The sequence below is a fragment of the Bombina bombina genome, chromosome 6, assembly GCF_027579735.1.
Source record: "Bombina bombina isolate aBomBom1 chromosome 6, aBomBom1.pri, whole genome shotgun sequence".
NCBI lineage: Eukaryota > Metazoa > Chordata > Amphibia > Anura > Bombinatoridae > Bombina > Bombina bombina.
The window spans coordinates 695149259-695168581 of NC_069504.1; the positions used below are offsets into that span (position 1 = coordinate 695149259).

Genomic DNA, 19323 nt, shown 5'->3' on the forward strand with positions numbered 1-19323 from the left:
TTGACTTAATGACAGGTTTTATACGAACCAAAGCTTGTACAAAACAATGAATATCAGGAATATTAGCAATCTTTCTGTGAAAAAGAACAGAAAGAGCAGAGATTTGTCCTTTCAAGGAACTTGCGGACAAATCTTTATCTAAACCATCCTGAAGAAACTGTAAAATTCTCGGAATTCTAAAAGAATGCCAGGAAAAATGATGAGAAAGACACCAAGAAATATGTCTTCCAGACTCTATAATATATCTCTCTAGATACAGATTTACGAGACTGTAACATAGTATTAATCACAGAGTCAGAGAAACCTCTTTGACCAAGAATCAAGCGTTCAATCTCCATACCTTTAAATTTAAGGATTTGAGATCCTGATGGAAAAAAGGACCTTGTGACAGAAGGTCTGGTCTTAACGGAAGAGTCCACGGTTGGCAAGAGGCCATCCGGACAAGATCCGCATACCAAAACCTGTGAGGCCATGCTGGAGCTACCAGCAGGACAAACGAGCATTCCTTCAGAATCTTGGAGATTACTCTTGGAAGAAGAACTAGAGGCGGAAAGATATAGGCAGGATGATACTTCCAAGGAAGTGATAATGCATCCACTGCCTCCGCCTGAGGATCCCGGGATCTGGACAGATACCTGGGAAGTTTCTTGTTTAGATGAGAAGCCATCAGATCTATTTCTGGAAGTTCCCACATTTGAACAATCTGAAGAAATACCTCTGGGTGAAGAGACCATTCGCCCGGATGCAACGTTTGGCGACTGAGATAATCCGCTTCCCAATTGTCTATACCTGGGATATGAACCGCAGAGATTAGACAGGAGCTGGATTCCGCCCAAACCAGAATTCGAGATACTTCTTTCATAGCCAGAGGACTGTGAATCCCCCCCTGATGATTGATGTATGCCACAGTTGTGACATTGTCTGTCTGAAAACAAATGAACGATTCTCTCTTCAGAAGAGGCCAAGACTGAAGAGCTCTGAAAATTGCACGGAGTTCCAAAATATTGATCGGTAATCTCACCTCCTGAGATTCCCAAACTCCTTGTGCCATCAGAGACCCCCACACAGCTCCCCAACCTGTAAGACTTGCATCTTTTGAAATTACAGTCCAGGTCGGAAGAACAAAAGAAGCCCCCTGAACTAAACGATGGTGATCTGTCCACCACGTTAGAGAGTGCCGTACAATCGGTTTTAAAGATATTAATTGAGATATCTTTGTGTAATCCCTGCACCATTGGTTCAGCATACAGAGCTGAAGAGGTCGCATGTGAAAACGAGCAAAGGGGATCGCGTCCGATGCAGCAGTCATAAGACCTAAAATTTCCATGCAAAAGGCTACCGAAGGGAATGATTGTGACTGAAGGTTTCGACAAGCTGAAATCAATTTTAGACGTCTCTTGTCTGTCAAAGACAGAGTCATGGACACTGAATCTATCTGGAAACCCAAAAAGGTTACCCTTGTCTGAGGAATCAATGAACTTTTAGTGAATTGATCCTCCAACCATGATCTTGAAGAAACAACACAAGTCGATTCGTATGAGATTCTGCTAAATGTGAAGACTGAGCAAGTACCAAGATATCGTCCAAATAAGGAAAAACCACAATACCCTGTTCTCTGATTACAGACAGAAGGGCACCGAGAACCTTTGTAAAAATTCTTGGAGCTGTTGCTAGGCCAAACGGCAGAGCCACAAACTGGTAATGCTTGTCCAGGAAAGAGAATCTCAGAAACTGATAATGATCTGGATGAATCGGAATATGCAGATATGCATCCTGTAAATCTATTGTAGACATATAATGCCCTTGCTGAACAAAAGGCAGGATAGTCCTTATAGTTACCATTTTGAATGTTGGTATCCTTACATAACGATTCAATATTTTTAGATCCAGAACTGGTCTGAAGGAATTCTCCTTCTTTGGTACAATGAAGAGATTCGAATAAAACCCCAGCCCCTGTTCCAGAACTGGAACTGGCATAATTACTCCAGCCAACTCTAGATCTGAAACACATTTCAGAAATGCTTGAGCTTTCGCTGGGTTTACTGGGACACGGGAAAGAAAAAATCTCTTTGCAGGAGGTCTTATCTTGAAACCAATTCTGTACCCTTCTGAAACAATGTTCTGAATCCAAAGATTGTGAACAGTATCGATCCAAATTTCTTTGAAAAAACGTAATCTGCCCCCTACCAGCTGAGCTGGAATGAGGGCCGCACCTTCATGTGGACTTAGAAGCTGGCTTTGCTTTTCTAGAAGGCTTGGATTTATTCCAGACTGGAGATGGTTTCCAAACTGAAACTGCTCCTGAAGATGAAGGATCAGGCTTTTGTTCTTTGTTGAAACAAAAGGAACGAAAACGATTATTAGCCCTGTTTTTACCCTTAGATTTTTTATCCTGCGGTAAAAAAGTTCCTTTCCCACCAGTAACAGTTGAGATAATAGAATCCAACTGAGAACCAAATAATTTATTACCCTGGAAAGAAAGGGAAAGTAGAGTCGATTTAGAAGACATATCAGCATTCCAAGTTTTAAGCCATAAAGCTCTTCTAGCTAAAATAGCTAGAGACATAAACCTGACATCAACTCTGATAATATCAAAAATGGCATCACAGATAAAATTATTAGCATGTTGAAGCAGAATAATAATGTTATGAGAATCATGATCTGTTACTTGTTGCGCTAAAGTTTCCAACCAAAAAGTTGAAGCTGCAGCAACATCCGCCAAAGATATAGCAGGTCTAAGAAGATTACCTGAACACAAATAAGCTTTTCTTAGAAAGGATTCAATTTTCCTATCTAGAGGATCCTTAAAGGAAGTACCATCTGCCGTAGGAATAGTAGTACGTTTAGCAAGGGTAGAAATAGCCCCATCAACTTTAGGGATTTTGTCCCAAAACTCTAATCTGTCGGACGGCACAGGATATAATTGCTTAAAACGTTTAGAAGGAGTAAATGAATTACCCAAATTATTCCATTCTCTGGAAATTACTTCAGAAATAGCACCTGGAACAGGAAAAACGTCTGGAATAACTACAGGAGATTTAAAGACCTTGTCTAAACGTTTAGATTTAGTATCAAGAGGACCAGAATCCTCAATTTCTAATGCAATTAGGACTTCTTTAAGTAAAGAACGAATAAATTCCATTTTAAATAAATATGAAGATTTATCAGCATCAACCTCTGAGACAGAGTCCTCTGAACCAGAAGAATCATTAGAATCAGAATGATGATGTTCATTTAAAAATTCATCTGGATAAAGAGAAGTTTTAAAAGATTTTTTATATTTACTAGAAGGAGGAATAACAGACATAGCCTTCTTAATGGATTCAGAAACAAAATCTCTTATGTTATCAGGAACACTCTGAACATTAGATGTTGAGGGAACTGCAACAGGTAATGGTACTTTACTAAAGGAAATATTTTCTGCATTAACAAGTTTGTCATGACATTTAATACAAACAACAGCTGGAGGAACAACTACCAAAAGTTTACAGCAGATACACTTAGCTTTGGTAGTTCCAGCACCCGGAAGCGATTTTCCTGAAGTTTCTTCTGACTCAGATGCAACGTGAGACATCTTGCAATATGTAAGAGAAAAAACAACATATAAAGCAAAATTGATCAAATTCCTTAAATGACAGTTTCAGGAATGGGAAAAAATGCCAAAGAACAAGCTTCTAGCAACCAGAAGCAATGAAAAATGAGACTTAAATAATGTGGAGACAAAAGCAACGCCCAAATTTTTTTAGCGCCAAATAAGACGCCCACATTATTTGGCGCCTAAATGCTTTTGGCGCCAAAAATGACGCCACATCTGGAACGCCGACATTTTTGGCGCAAAAGAACGTCAAAAAATGACGCAACTTCCGGCGACACGTATGACGCCGGAAACGGAAAAGATTTTTTGCGCCAAAAAAGTCCGCGCCAAGAATGACGCAATAAAATGAAGAATTTTCAGCCCCCGCGAGCCTAACAGCCCACAGGGAAAAAGTCAAATTTTAAGGTAAGAAAAAATGATTGATTCAAATGCATTATCCCAAATATGAAAGTGACTGTCTGAAAAAAAGGAATGTTGAACATCCTGAGTCAAGGCAAATAAATGTTTGAATACATATATTTAGAACTTTATAAAAAAGTGCCCAACCATAGCTTTAGAGTGTCGCAGAAAATAAGACTTACTTACCCCAGGACACTCATCTACATGTTTGTAGAAAGCCAAACCAGTACTGAAACGAAAATCAGCAGAGGTAATGGTATATATATAAGAGTATATCGTCGATCTGAAAAGGGAGGTAAGAGATGAATCTCTACGACCGATAACAGTGAACCTATGAAATAGACCCCGTAGAAGGAGATCATTGAATTCAAACAGGCAATACTCTCTTCACATCCCTCTGACATTCACTGCATGCTGAGAGGAAAACCGGGCTCCAACCTGCTGCGGAGCGCATATCAACGTAGAATCTAGCACAAACTTACTTCACCACCTCCATAGGAGGCAAAGTTTGTAAAACTGATTTGTGGGTGTGGTGAAGGGGTGTATTTATAGGCATTTTGAGGTTTGGGAAACTTTGCCCCTCCTGGTAGGAATGTATATCCCATACGTCACTAGCTCATGGACTCTTGCTAATTACATGAAAGAAACAGGAGGTGAGGACTGCAAGATTTAGAAAGATGTTAATACAGAGTTAGATGAGGAAAATGTTAGGTAAGTGAAATTAATTTATTATTGAGTTGGGTGGTAGGCTTCCCTGAACAGAAAAGTCTTCAGGGAACATTTAAAGGAAGAAAGATTAGGGCAAAGCCTGACAGCACGAGGGAGAGTGTTCCAGAGGGTAGGTGCTGCACGACAGAAGTCCTGCAGTCTAGCATGAGAGGAGGTGATAGTTGCGGATGCAAGGAGCAGGTCATTGTTGGATCTTAGTGGACGGGCTGGAGTATACTTGTGTATTAGAGAGGATAGGTAGAGGGGAGCGGCGTTGGTGAGAGCTTTGTATGTAAGGGTGAGAGTTTTGAATTTAATTCTGCTGTGAATGGGGAGCCAATGAAGGGACTCACAGAGAGGTGCAGCAGATACAGATCGATGGGAAAGGTGGATCAGCCTGGCAGAGGCATTTAGGATGGATTGAAGGGGGGAGAGGCGGGAAAGAGGAAGGCCAGCGAGTAGGTTATTGCAGTAGTCAAGTCGGGAGATAACAAGGGAGTGGATTATTTGCTTGTGGTGTCAGCGCTCAGAAAAGGGCGAATTTTGGAAATATTGCGTAGATGATTGCGGCAGGATGTAGAAAGCGATTGGATATGGGGGACAAAGGATAGGTTTGAGTCAAGTGTGACTCCGAGGCAGCGGACTTGGGGCGATGGGGAAATGGTGATGCCGTCGACAGGGATAGAGAAGTCAGAAGTCGGCGTAGAGCTTGAGGGGGGGATAAGAAGGAGTTCAGTCTTGGACATGTTAATCTTTAGGTGGTGAGAGTCCATCCAGGAAGAAATACCAGATAAACAGTTGCTGACATGAGAGAGGACAGAGGGAGAGAGAGCAGGGGTGGAGAGGTAGATCTGGGTGTCATCAGCATAGAGGTGATATTTGAAGCCATAACTGTTGATAAGTTTACCCAGAGAAGAAGTATAGATGGAGAAGAGTAGAGGACTCAGAACAGATCCTTGAGGTACTCCAACAGACAGAGGCATAGGAGAGGAGGAGTCGCCGGCAAATGACACAGAAAAAGACCCTATCAAGACTCCTCTATGCGTATAATTCTTTTGGTTGCTGTTTGTATTATATGATCTAATATATATTGATTATACGCTGTACTGTCTATTATATTAGTGAGAACAGTATATATGCATAGAAGAGTCTTGATAAGTTTGTATTTGTGTTCCTAATCTCTCGTTTCTTGTGATGTTTTGTTTAAAGTATTACTAGGTTAATAGTAATAACATAATATTTGTTTAAATACATCCCCAGAAAATCAATGAAAATCAAGAGGTTTTTGCACAAACTATCTATCAACAAAATGGCTTTTCATTTAATTAATTACACACAGCATTTGCATTAAGAGGTGATGACATAGAATGTATTACAGGGAAGTGAATGTGAACTTACGCCGTGATCAACTAAGTATGTCTCAGGAATTGCAGTATTTACCTATAGGAAGAAATGATAGTACTCTTAACAGATGAGGGATCTGCAATGGGTGACTAAGGGTTAAAAGCTAATGGTGTTCACACGTCACAAGAAATCATGTGTATTTAAACAGGCTGTATAGTCAGGTGTAGCACGGTCTATGAGTAAAGCATGAGCTGAAACGCGTAAGACTACTGCTGCACTGGCTTTTCTTTTGTTATGTGATTTTAACGTTGGAACTAAAGTCAAGTTTTATATTTTAACCTGTCCTCTGCCGCACTTTACTTGTATGTTTAGTACTATGCAACCTTAAAGGGGCAGTAACCCTAAACAATGATGTTATATAATTCTGCACATAGTGCAGAACTATATAACATTCATTTAGTTCCAACTTTATACTTCAAAGTATTTGAAAGATTTTTAATGCCAAAGTAGAAATTTGTAGAACACTGCTCCTGGCTCTACTGAGCGGGTCTGGTCTTTTCAGAAGCGGGTCTAGTCACAGCCGGCCCGATCGCGCCATTAAACTCACTGTAGCTCGCTCCCGCTACAGTGTTAGTGATTACATGGACCTTTCATCTAGTTTATATTTTCCCCATTTGTTCTTTTACCAAGAATTGTAGCTCAAATCAAACAGGAAAATGCCTCAGCCATTTTAATAGCTCCTGCTTGGCCCCGCAGGATCTGGTATGCAGAGTTAGATGTCCTGTTATTAACCATGATAAGACCTATTATCTCAAGGTCCCCTATATTTTACCAGGATCTAAAATCTCTAAATTTGCCTAATTTTGAAACACAGAGGTTTTTCAGATGGTATTATTGATACTCTTTTGTAGGTTAGAAAGCCAGTAACAAGAAACATTTATTACAAAATATGGAAGGTAGATTTTGCTTGGTGTGAATCTAGAGGTTTCAGTTGGCATTCCTTTAGGATTCCTAGAATTCTCTAATTCATCCAGGAATTAGAGGGCTTATCTGCCAGTTCCATGAAAGGTCAAATATCGGCTCTATCGGTCTTGTATCAGAAAAAGATAGACAAATTATCAGATGTACAGACATTTGTGCAAGCCTTAGTTACAATTAGAGCTGTTGTAAAGCCCATTTATCCTCCATGGAATCTAAATTTAGTTCTCTATGTTCTTCAAGGTCCCCCTTTTGAACCCATGCATAGTATAGATATTGAGCTTCTTTCTTGGAAAGTTATATTTCTCTTAGTAATTTCTTCTGCTAGTAGAATTTCAGAGCTCTCACATGAATCCTCTTTTCTAATTTTTCACAAACACAAAGCTGTGCTTTATACCAAATATTTTTTTTTACCAAAGGATGTTTCCTCGGAAAATATAAACCAAGAAATTGTTGTTCCTTCTTTGCGTCCCAATCCTTCAACTTCCAAAGAGAGACTTCTTCATAAAATAGATGTTGTAAGAGCTTTAAAATTTTATTTTCAGGCTACTAAAGATTGCAAACAATGTCTAAACTTATATGTACATCATGCTGGCCCTTATAAATGGTCAAAAAGCTACTGCAGTTGCTCTGGCTTCTTGGCTAAAACAGGTGATTCACAAAGCTTACTTGGTGGCAGGAAAGCCGCCCCCTAAACATATCACAGCTCATTCCAAAAGATCAGTTTTTACTCCTTGGGCCTTCAAAAATGAAGCATCAATGGAACAGATTTGCAAAGCTACACCCTGGACTTCCTTACAGACTTTTGCCAAACTTGACCATTTTGATGTTTTGCAAATAGGAACTGCCTTATCCTTGCCCCACCCTTTCCTTGTCGTGAACTCCACAGCTTGGGTATTAGATCCCACATGTCAAGGCTTGTAGATTCTTACCACCATATGAAAGAAAACAAAATGCATGCTTACCTGATAAATTTCTCTTTCAGGGTGGTGAAAGTCTACAAGACCCCGCCCAATTATTTGTTTGTTTGGCGGCAGTTTTATTTGCACCTCTTCATACCCTGTTTTGTCTTTTCTACCTGTCTGTTCCTTTCCTCTGCTCGGCTATACGTTAAACTGAGTAATACACGGAGGTGGGAGGGCTTAAAAGCTCTTGCTGTTTGGAGTTCTTTGCCTCCTCCTAGTGGCTGGAATTCAATCCCACCCATCAAGGCTTGAGGACTCTCACCACCCTGAATTTATCAGATAAGCATACATTTTGTTTGTTTTATGGTGCTGGAGAGTGTTTCTTCTCTGTTATAGGGACATTTCAAGAGTTATATAGAAATATTTTTTGGATCAAACTGGTTCTCTCAACATTTTGGAAACTCTAAAAGTGTTCCTGTAAAACACCATATTTTATTAATTTTCTGCATTATTAAATATTAACATATTTACCTTTAACATATATATCTTTAATTCCAAAACACAGCACTGGAGCACACACATGTGAGAGTACATGTCTGGGTGTAATATCTCACAGAACCTCTACAAAGCAGTTAAAAAGTATTTTAAAATATGTAATTAAAGGGACAATGAACCCAATTTTTTTCTTTCGTGATTCAGATAGAGCAAGCATTTTTAAGCAACTTTCTAATTTTCTCCTATTATAATTTTTTCTTCATTATCTTGCTATCTTTATTTGAAAAAGAAGGCATCTAAGCAATTTATTGGTTCAGACCTCTGGACAGCACTATTGGTTGTTGAATTTATCCACCTATCAAGCATCTAAACTTACATTCTTGATTTTCAAATAAAGATACCAAGAGAATGAAGAAAAGTGGATAATAGGAGTAAATTGGAAAGTTACTTAAAATTGCATGCTCTATCTGAATCATGAAAGAAAAAATTTGGGTTCAGTGTCCCTTTAACTTTGCTAAATATTAAATATAAAATTTACTTTACATCTGGGTTTATGGTCACAAGACCAAACGTTCCTTTAAAGGATAAAAGCCAAGACGTGAAAACATATTAAAGTGTCATAAAGCAAAACATTTAAAAGGACATTAAAGTCATTGTGTATGTGTGTGTATTTTTAGATATTCCTATGTTTAAAATAAAAAAAAAGTATATATCTATCATAACGCTTGTGGGTCAGGTCATATTGCTGTTCACCAATAGAGCTGTGGAGGTTTTTAGTATTATCCAATGAGCTTCCATCACATGACAAGCACTTCCTGTTTGTATCAAAATAATCAGCTTAAACGTATCTTTTTTTAGAAAAAAATATTGTAACGTTTGAATAGTGCTTTTTCATTTACATGATAGAAATGTGTGCTGTTTAGTGTTCTTTTAACAAACATAGGTGCCTCTACCTCCTATTTGTAAATGTGATTCATAAAATGTAGCACTAATTATTACTTGTAATTTCTATGTGCCAGTAGGGGTGCGGTCATTTTGGGACAAAGCCTATAAATATTAAGAGATTTAGCTGACATAAACAGGTTATACAGGTTTACCCTCTTTAATAGGGAATAATAACAAAGATAAGGGCACCAAACTGCCCAACCTCCTAATAGTGAGTTAATAAATTTACAGGAATAATTCACAAGTTTCCTTGTTCCAAATTTGATCAGATATAGTTTTATGCTCTGAAAATAGTCGAACTACATGAGCGGCCTTCTACCGCATTTAAAGGTTTCAGAAATCTTTGAATATACATATCTAATGCATATCTTATTTAAGGGGACATTAAACTAAATAAGTGTTTATAAAGCAACGGGCATCACCATATTGTAAGCTAGGTTTCTTTCTCTGCTGAGGACATTCAGAAACAAATATTAGTAATTAATTAGTAATTAGAGTGTGGAACCACTAGATTAATTAGATTAAATGTAAAAGGGACATTTAACTCGAAATATTCCGCATAAAGGGCTACATTAAAAGTGGAGCACCATCATTAACGCAGGGTGCATTATCATTTGTGTAACCTCATGCAAACAATAATGCATAATCTGGTATTACAAGTGCTTGGCAAAAAAAGAGACAGTCTACTCCGGAATTGTTATTGTTTAAAAATATAGCTAATCCCTTTATTACCCATTCCCCAGTTTTAACCAACACAGTTATATTAATATACTTTTTTACCTCTGTAATTACCTTGTATCCAAGCCTCAGCAAACTGCCCCTAATGTCAGTTCTTTTAAAAAACTTGCATATCAGCCAATCAGTGCTGGCTTATAAATAACTCCACGGCAGTAGGTACGTTGTTATCTATATGGAACACAAGAACTAGTGCTGTCTAGGTGTGACAAACTGTCAAAATGCACTGAGATAAGAGATGGTTTCAAGGGCTTAGACATAAGCATATGAGCCTACCTAGGTTTAGCTATCAAAAAGAAATACCAAGAGAACAAAGCAAATTTTATGATAAAAGTGATTTAAATTTACTAGACTGTCCCTTTAACACAGATGACTGTGCTCCCTATATATTAAACAGACAGCACAGGTACCTCTGTTACAAGTGATGAGTTAAAGGGACATTAAACCCAAACATTTTCTATCATGATTCAGATAGAGAATTCAGTTTTTAAAAAGTTTCCAATTTTACTTCTATTATCAAATTTATTTCATTCTCATATTATTCTTTGTTGAAGGGATACCTAGGGACATGTGCACACTCTTGAGCTTACATTTCTGCCTTTCAACAAAGGATAACAAGAAAATGAAGAAAATTTGATCATAGAAGTAAATTAGAAAGTTGTTTAAAATGTTATGTTCTATCTAAATCATGAAAGAAAAAATTTGGGTTTTATGTCCCTTTAAATGTACAATCAAAAATAGCACTAAAAATATTTGCACCTTTAAAAACCAGATTCAAAATCTGCATGAAAATTATACTGAAATAAAGTATTTCATTTGGATATTTATTTTATGTAAAACAAAGGTTTATTATTGCCAAAAAGGTTTTAAAATGGATTTATAGCAAAGTAGCGGTACTCACCAAGCTAGAACTAAATTAGTTCTAAGGTAAGCGCTCAAGTGAATAAACCCAAGTTCATACAGTGGGCTCTGCTTTGTTAAACTTCATATATAATATATAAAATGGTCAAATACAATCACTCAGGCTTTTACACTCATAGGAAATAACAACACGTTCAACACCTTCAAAGCTTAAAACTGCGCTATTGGATACAATGTCCAGTGCTATTTGTTTGCGAGTCTACCGTTACCAGGGTCTCATCACTACACAGTTTCACAAACAGTATTATGCTATGGAACTCTCTATTGTTTACCTTTAGTTTCAGGGAGGAGGAGGTTCCAAATTACTCTCAGAAACATTTCAATAAGAAGTATTTACCCCTCCATTTTCGGGTACTGGGAGCACAGTTTTTTTGCATCATCTTTGTATCACATTTTATTTATTTGATATTGAGACTGATCATGTATTTATATCTTTTGTACACAATGTTTTTATAATGCAATTGTGTTTAATTTATGGGGAATAACATTTCGAGTTTAATGTCCCTTAACAGTATAGGCATAAAGGTATGTGGAACCTCTGCTATACAGCATCAATATTATGGTTAAAAAGTGCTCTTTAATATGCAGGAATGCAGTTTTTCAACAGTTTACTGCCCCTTTAAAGAGAGATCATCCCTTTCGTGCCCCAAGTACATACTTAGATACTGATTGGTAAGTTCTCTATTGTGTATAAACTCTGATTGGCAAGCAAATTAGAATATGAGTGCACACCAATCATCACCTATCTAGGCTACAAGATCAGCCCTGAGCATGTGCACAAGGCATTGTATCCCATTACAGACTAATTGGTGTTGTTTAGGCATTGTAATAATATTATATAATAATAAATCATAATAATAATAAAAACAAGACTACAATTGCCTTTATAAGCAGAGGAACAGTTTAAAGTATATTTGCAATATATAGTTTGTAAATAAATAAAAAAAAGCTACTTACCTGGCCTTTATTACACACTCTGACACTTACAATACTGATATAACAGCATATGCAGCCTCTAATTGGTGGGTCCACTTTTGCACATTTAACCCCTTCGCTACCAGGAATTTCAGAGAAAAACTTTCCCAGAGTACCAGAGAATGTTTAACATTTTTGCTATCACTCCGTTTAAACAGAAATAGAGGCTGAGCCTTTGCTTTTTTTTTTTTTTTTTTACTTATGTAAACTATATTATATAATTACCAAAAAGCAATGGCAAAGCCATGCATGTTATTTCAGTGAGAAATCCAAAGTTTGTGAAAAAGTTAACTTTTTTTTTCTAAATATGATCGCATTTGACGGCAAAACTGCGGCATGAAATATACCAAAATGGGCCTAGATCAATACCCTGGGTTGCCTACTTAAAAATATTTATATACAGGTATACCCCGCTCATACAGCGGGATAGGGACCAGAGTCCCGCTGTAAAGTGAAAACCGCCTTAAAGTGAAACAATACGGTTTTAGCTTTCTTTTCACTTGCCAGTGTGTGTTTCAAAACTTGAAAACATGTTTGAACTAACATATATTAGGGGAGCAATAGTGCTATGTTTAGTTTAACACTAGCACAGCACAGTATTCAATAAATACTGTACCTGTAAAATAGTGACAATTAATGTAGTAAAATGTGCCAGGCTATAGCACTGAGACACAGATTGCACTGTAATGCTGTAAATAGAGTGAACTGCGCATAACAAAATGGTGCCAGTCACTTTTCTCGCAATCTCACAATGATTACAGCACTGTTTCAAAATCCTTGGAGGTTGAACTTCAGCTCCACAAAGTGCTGTAAAGTGAAGCGCTGTAAAGTGAGGTATACCTGTATATATATATATATATATATATATATATATATATAATTATATTTTGAGCAAGTTTTTCCCCAAAATTCCCAATAGCAAAGGGGTTAATCATTTATATATTTTCTGTAGTGTAGTTAACCCCCTCACACCTCCCTGATCCCTCAGAAATAGCTATCTTTCCCCCACCCCACTGCACCATATTTGTTACTGGCAATATGTCAGTGCTACCTTGCTATATGAAGGCAGATGCCTTCTGCCCCCAGCTGCAGTCTCCGCTGTCTTAGCTGACAGTGGGCACCACAGCATGCCTCAAAGTGTTGGCGCGTATAAACTATGTCAATGCAGTACGCTGGGCAAAGTACTGTGTAAAGCAGTACCTACATCCAAATGGAACAATGGGTTATAGGGTTAGTAAACACCTAATTATAATTGTTTTCAGCAGAGTAGGAACATTACAACATTTGCTTTTTTTTACCCTCACAGAGGTCAATCTCTCCTCACCAATTTACTTATTTGGAGAAGCCAATCTCTACTGGAGTCCACTGTCATTGTGTTAACAAAAAGTCTCCATTGTCAGCAGAAACGATAAGATAAACTGCAAAATAGGGAGAGCTACCTGGCAAAATTAGGCCTGTAAAGCCTGACATTTGCTCTTCCAGTTCTCAGGACTGGGGAAAAAAAACACAATTTTCAGATTTAATTTACCAGAAAGGAGGCAAAATGAACAACTAATGTATATAAAGCTCTTTTACTTTGCATCCTATATTACAATTTAAGCGTTTACGGTTCATTTAATTGACTGGTATGTACATGCGTATGAGAAGATTGCAATGCTACAAAATCTACACCTTGTATTTACTTCTATAGCAATCTTGGAGTAAAAAAAAAACGGCATGCTGCAAGGTTGTTAAGAAACTACTCCTGGGGTACTCAGTTTTATCTATTTTGTTTTTAATTTGTTTTCCTAAGTTCACGGTTATAAAATACGTAAACCAAAGAAAAGCCTAAAGTAAATAAAACATACTCTAGCATTAGCAGCATATTTTATAAAAGGAGCTTTAATGAATCTATGACAATGAGTTTATTCATATCAACCAAAAACAAGTTCATTTTGGGCAAAGTTCACAAACAGAAAATGTCAAAGATAAAAAAAAAAGACATTGCAACAGCAGATATATTTAAAAAACTGTTTAGTGCGTTTTTATACAGAATAGCTTTCTTTCAAGATGTAAATTGTTATCATGCTCATATATTTTTGTTTGTAATTTTCACCCACCCCTCAACTCACACACAGTCTATTCTCCCCCACCCTGTTCCCTTCCTAGTCACAAGCCATTTGTAAACAGGCCCTTACACAGAGGTCGCTTTCTCTAAACTGGGCACATGGCCCATGGGAATGAGAATATCAGAGGGTAACGGGTACAGTCATGTTAAAGGGACAGTACAATGTAAAATTGTTTTCCTCTTAATGTGTTTCTAATGACTTGTTATACTAGATGCAGAGTATAGAATGTATGAGAAATTACATTTTAGGTTTATTTGTGTTTATGAAATAGCTGTTTTGTGCTTTTTAAACCACAGCCTATTACAATGGGTTGAGTTTGCAGATAATTTTAGATCTAATTATGTTATAACTTTGTGTACACACACATGCTTCCTTATCTTCTATTTGTTTGTAAACCAAAGCTAAATACTTAAGAGAGAACACTGAAAATTTTTAAATTGTATTTCTTAAAGGGACATACACCCAACAAAATATGGACTATTTAAATAAAGCATCAAAAGAAGGTAACATTTGTAATTGACATGCATTAGCAAGTTTGCGGTTAAAGCTTGTAAAAATCATGATAACCCTTGGAGGGATTTCACTAAATAAAAATATGTACGTAATACACACAGCTAGACATGCTAATGCATGTAAATTACAATCCCCTCACCTAGCACCCTTTCTCTCCCTGACTGCTCCACAGCATTCTGTAGATACAATCTGAATATTTCACAACCAGCTCTATCAAATATGATCCTGTAATGTTTTGGGAAATATTTAGATTGAGGACAGAGGCTGGATCGGCTGAAACCTTCAGTAGGCAGACTACTAACATTTTATACAATGTGTATTTCATAGAGCTGCGAGTGTGTTCTTCATGTCCGGTGCCCTAAACACTGAGGAGGGGAGGAGAGGGTAAGATTCCACCACATTTTCTTAGTTAGTTAAATCCCTTCAAGGGTTATCATGATTTTTACAAGCTTTAACAGCAAAATTGCTAATGCATGTCAATTACAAACTTTATCTTCTTTTGGTGCTTTATTTAAATAGCCCATATTTTTTGGGTGTATAATGTCCCTTTAAATAGATGGTAAATCCTAGCATTTCTAAAACGTTAGGATTTACCACTGTAACAAATAAAGGGGGCTTTCAGTCCAACAAGCCGGTTTTTCTGCACGGCTATAGGCTAAGAGGTGGAAACGTCACCTCTCAGCCAAATAACGTTCTTCCATGAGCTGCCTTAGCAGCTCAATGCGGCAAACAAAAGGAGCTTTCAGCATGAAGTACTTTATACTTAATGACTGAAAGTCCCCTTTATTTGTTCCAATGGTAAATCCTAGCGTTTCAGAAATTCTAGGATTTACCATTACTTTAACTATCCTGCACCCCACTGGGAGTGTAATTTCTTCTGCTTGCTGAGTTTACATAGGCTTGTCAATAACCTAGACTCCAGTATAGAAACCTTCAGTATAGGTGTGGATACCACAGGCTAAATCAGCTATTTCAAATGCGGAAATAGGGGTAAAGGAGCTACTTGTAAACCATTTAATACACTCCAGTAGGTGAAATGGATCACTGGAAACAATTTAAAAGGGAGAACATTTTTTGGGTAAACTGTCCCTTTAAAGCAACCAAAGACAGCACTGACTTAGTTGCAAGGACACTGAGCAGTTAAACACTACTCACTATAGTCCAGGGGTGGTATGTAGCCCGAGGCAGAATTCCTACGCAAAACAGGATGTGTAATAACTGTAGCGGTTGCACCACATTGTGTGCTGCAGCTCTTAGCATTTAATTATGTAGAACATAAGAGCAGTTTGTGAATGTTCTGCTCTGACACAAGTATGCACTACACCTTTATATAGAGAAAGATAAAAGCAAGGAAAACAAGAGAGGGAGAAAATAAATAAATGTGAGATAGAGAAAGGGAGAAAAAGAAAAAGCATGCACATAATTACTGGGCCTTGGCTTTCCACCAAGGAACACTGGCAGATGGATCAGAACATTAGTGAAGTACAATGTGACTCTTTTTGTACATGTTATACATCATGCATAGCATTACATATATTTTCATTTTTTCTTCATTCTCTTCCTATCTTTATTTGAAAAGTAGGAATGTAAAGCGTAGGAGCCGACCCATTATTGTAAATTAGTAAAACCTTAGATCTGGCTTGTTGAGGGCTGGAGTTGAGCTTCACTCATATAAACAGAGAAAGTGTATTACTGTGACCAAGTGTCATAGAGACAAGTGTCAGATAAATGTGCCACTGTAAAACAGGTAAAGTGCATCATACTGAAGTATGCCACAGTAAATCAAGACAGATACAACTGTGCATGAAATGCTTATTAACATAGAAAGATGGTACCATAAATATTATTTTCCTCATCATGCAGAAATAGTTTATTTCCCTCTGTTTTAATGTAAGAAGCTTAGTAATTGTATCTAATTATTAACATAAATGGGCTATATATCTGTGTTTATGTGTTTATTATTCTCTGTGGTAATATTGCCAAATATTGCATTCCGAAAACCAGAAAACAAATAGATTCCTATATATTTACTTAACATATCTGATACAAGCTGGTGAAATCAAGTGATACACATGGTTTCTATTTTGCTCATTTAAAAGATCAGTTACATTTATGTTACAGTTGGGGTACATAGAAATCAAATGAATGCCTACAGGGGTACTTGCTACAAAAAGGTTGAGAAACACTGGGCTTCATGGGACCAAGGATTTGCTGAGTAGACAAGAGTAGTTCTAGTATAGAACTGAGGAATTTACAACAGGAGATAAGAATTAGCTCCCAGAACAAGCAGCCATTTTATTATCATTTCCAAATAATTATAATCTCCAGTCTTATAAACAAGCGCTGTGGAATCTGTTGGTGCTCTACAAATACCTGATAATAAAATAATACATAATAAAATAATTAAATACCTATTTTAACCCATTCTGTCCCTATTTGCTGCATATAGGCCTAAGTTTATTCATTAGTATGAGTTTTTATCTTCCTCAGCATCAGCTTCACTCGTGTAATTTGTCCTTACCCTCTTCCTCCTTTTGTTTTATGTTCACCCTTCTCTGCCTTTAAACACAGCTTGGTGACCTTTGTTCCAAACGTTATAATATGGGATAAATTAAAAAAAACTCTACATTCTGTCTGTGTTGTAACATATGTAAACACCTAGGAATACGAATAAAGCAAGTTGTTTTTCTACAATTTTTTATGTACATTAAGTCTTTAATACATTGTAATATTTGCATTTACCATCACGTTTCCATAAATTTCCAATGTTTTACAAATAAGCGATGCTTAATAGAGCTACCATTGCACTGATTACAATTTGCAACTCCAAAGGGCAATGTGTGTGTGTGTGGGGGGGAGAATATAGCAGTGCTCCACAGATCTGTACAATATGAATGCCTTAGAGCAGCAGATCTCTATAGATGATGGCAGAATGTTCTGCATGGCTGCAATGTAATGAAAAGTACTGCAATGCTCTGCAGGACTGTATACAATGAGCTGTGTTCTTTAACCTTCACATGTCCCCAGCACTGACAGATGCTCTAATATAAAAAACGCCAGGATTGCCGAGTACAAATTTCAACATCCAATTATTCCCATGATGGGCGACGAGTATGATAGGAATAGGGATCAGTTTGGGTCTTCGGATGCCGCTCGCTCTTCTGCAGGGCTGCTGCTCCCACCTCCCAGCTGAACAGCCAGTATGGTAATCAGAATCACTATTACTGCTGTAACAATCGATCCTGCAATAATATACCAGCGCCATTTCTCCCATCGCGTGTGACGTTCCACAGTTCGGGCAGTCTTCTGAAAAGAGGTGGCCTGAATAAAACAAAAAAACACTCATAATAATAACGGTCAGCAAATGATTTTGACAAATATAGGCTTCTTATAAAAGCTTCTTCAGCCAGTGTCTAAGTGTTTAAACTGAAATTAGCATTTAACTAAATACACGTTTTCACTTTATACTAAGTCTTGAGAAAGGCCTCCTTGGCAGGCCGAAACGCGTTGACAGATATATGGTGAGTTTTATTCCTACTAATTCTAAAATACCTAAACAGTATTACACTATGTCAGTATTTTCTATTTATAGGTCTTGAGGAATTTCCAGAGTATCCTTATTTTTATTTTTTCCACCATTTTTTACCTCATCATTTTTTCTACACTTTGATCACACTTTTACACAATTTTTATATCCTTACACATCGATTTTCAAACATTTTTTAGGACTTCTAAAACGATCTTAGGATTACAAACAAAGGATTTTCAAAGGATCATTACACCAAATGGACTGCATTCCAGGAACTATCACACCTCCAACAATGACTTTATAATCACACCAACTAGTTTGTGTACACACCTGTTGTCCACAAAAGTTTTCAGCATTTTTTCCAATATATTTTTATAAATAAGTTTTTTGCGATTTGTTCTTATATACACATATTTTTGTGGATCACATCCTCACTTGTATTTATTCACATGTTCACTCCAACTGTTTTTATAGATCCCATCCTTGGAGACTGTTTTTAAATATCTTTTGATCACGATTGTTTTTAAGTGTCTTTTGATCACAACGTTCACCCCCTTTTTCCATTCAATTTTATGTTATATTGGTATTCTTGTGTATTTTTTTCACAAAAATTTTTTTGTGTCTATTATACTAGAGAGGTCACTCACGAGTACGACCTCAACACCATACTGTATATGTGAGACTCACAAATATTTTAACATCCAACAGCCATATTTGTTCTTAGATCATTTTAGGACATATTTATATGAAATAGGATTTTATTTACATGGATCCATGTACTTGATTGTTTTTTAATATCTGTGTATCGTACCTAATTGTTTTTAATCATATGACATTTTGTGTAAATTGTAATAAATATTCTTTGTGAAACACATCATACCCAATTTCTGAGTCTATCCTTATGACACAGAATTTCATATAGGGACTTTCCTAAACACACAATATATGCAATCCCAACCTAGGGTCTAGCATCAGAGCTACAATTATCAATCATACAAGACCCTGCCTATTTTTTGACGCTCCTATCTATATATCCTTTTATATTCTACTAAACTAGTGGGTACTTGGGGGACCCACTATAGACAGGAGCAAGAGGTCACCAAACGCAGCGCTGTAGGATACCAATATTTTTAATTGGTTGGTATACTTTGTTGCAAAAGCATATCTAGGTAG

At 37.0% G+C, this 19323-nt stretch overlaps 1 protein-coding gene across 1 annotated transcript in view; it reads right to left on the minus strand.

Moving 5' to 3' along the window:
• Window positions 1–13863: 13863 nt before the first annotated feature.
• Window positions 13864–19323, minus strand: part of LOC128663464 (vesicle-associated membrane protein 5) — a 54320-nt gene continuing 48860 nt past the window's right edge. Inside the window, exon 3 of the mRNA XM_053717806.1 lies at window positions 13864–17942. Coding sequence (XP_053573781.1) covers window positions 17751–17942 — 192 coding nt within the window. The 3' untranslated portion in view covers window positions 13864–17750. The remainder of the gene's footprint in view (window positions 17943–19323) is intronic.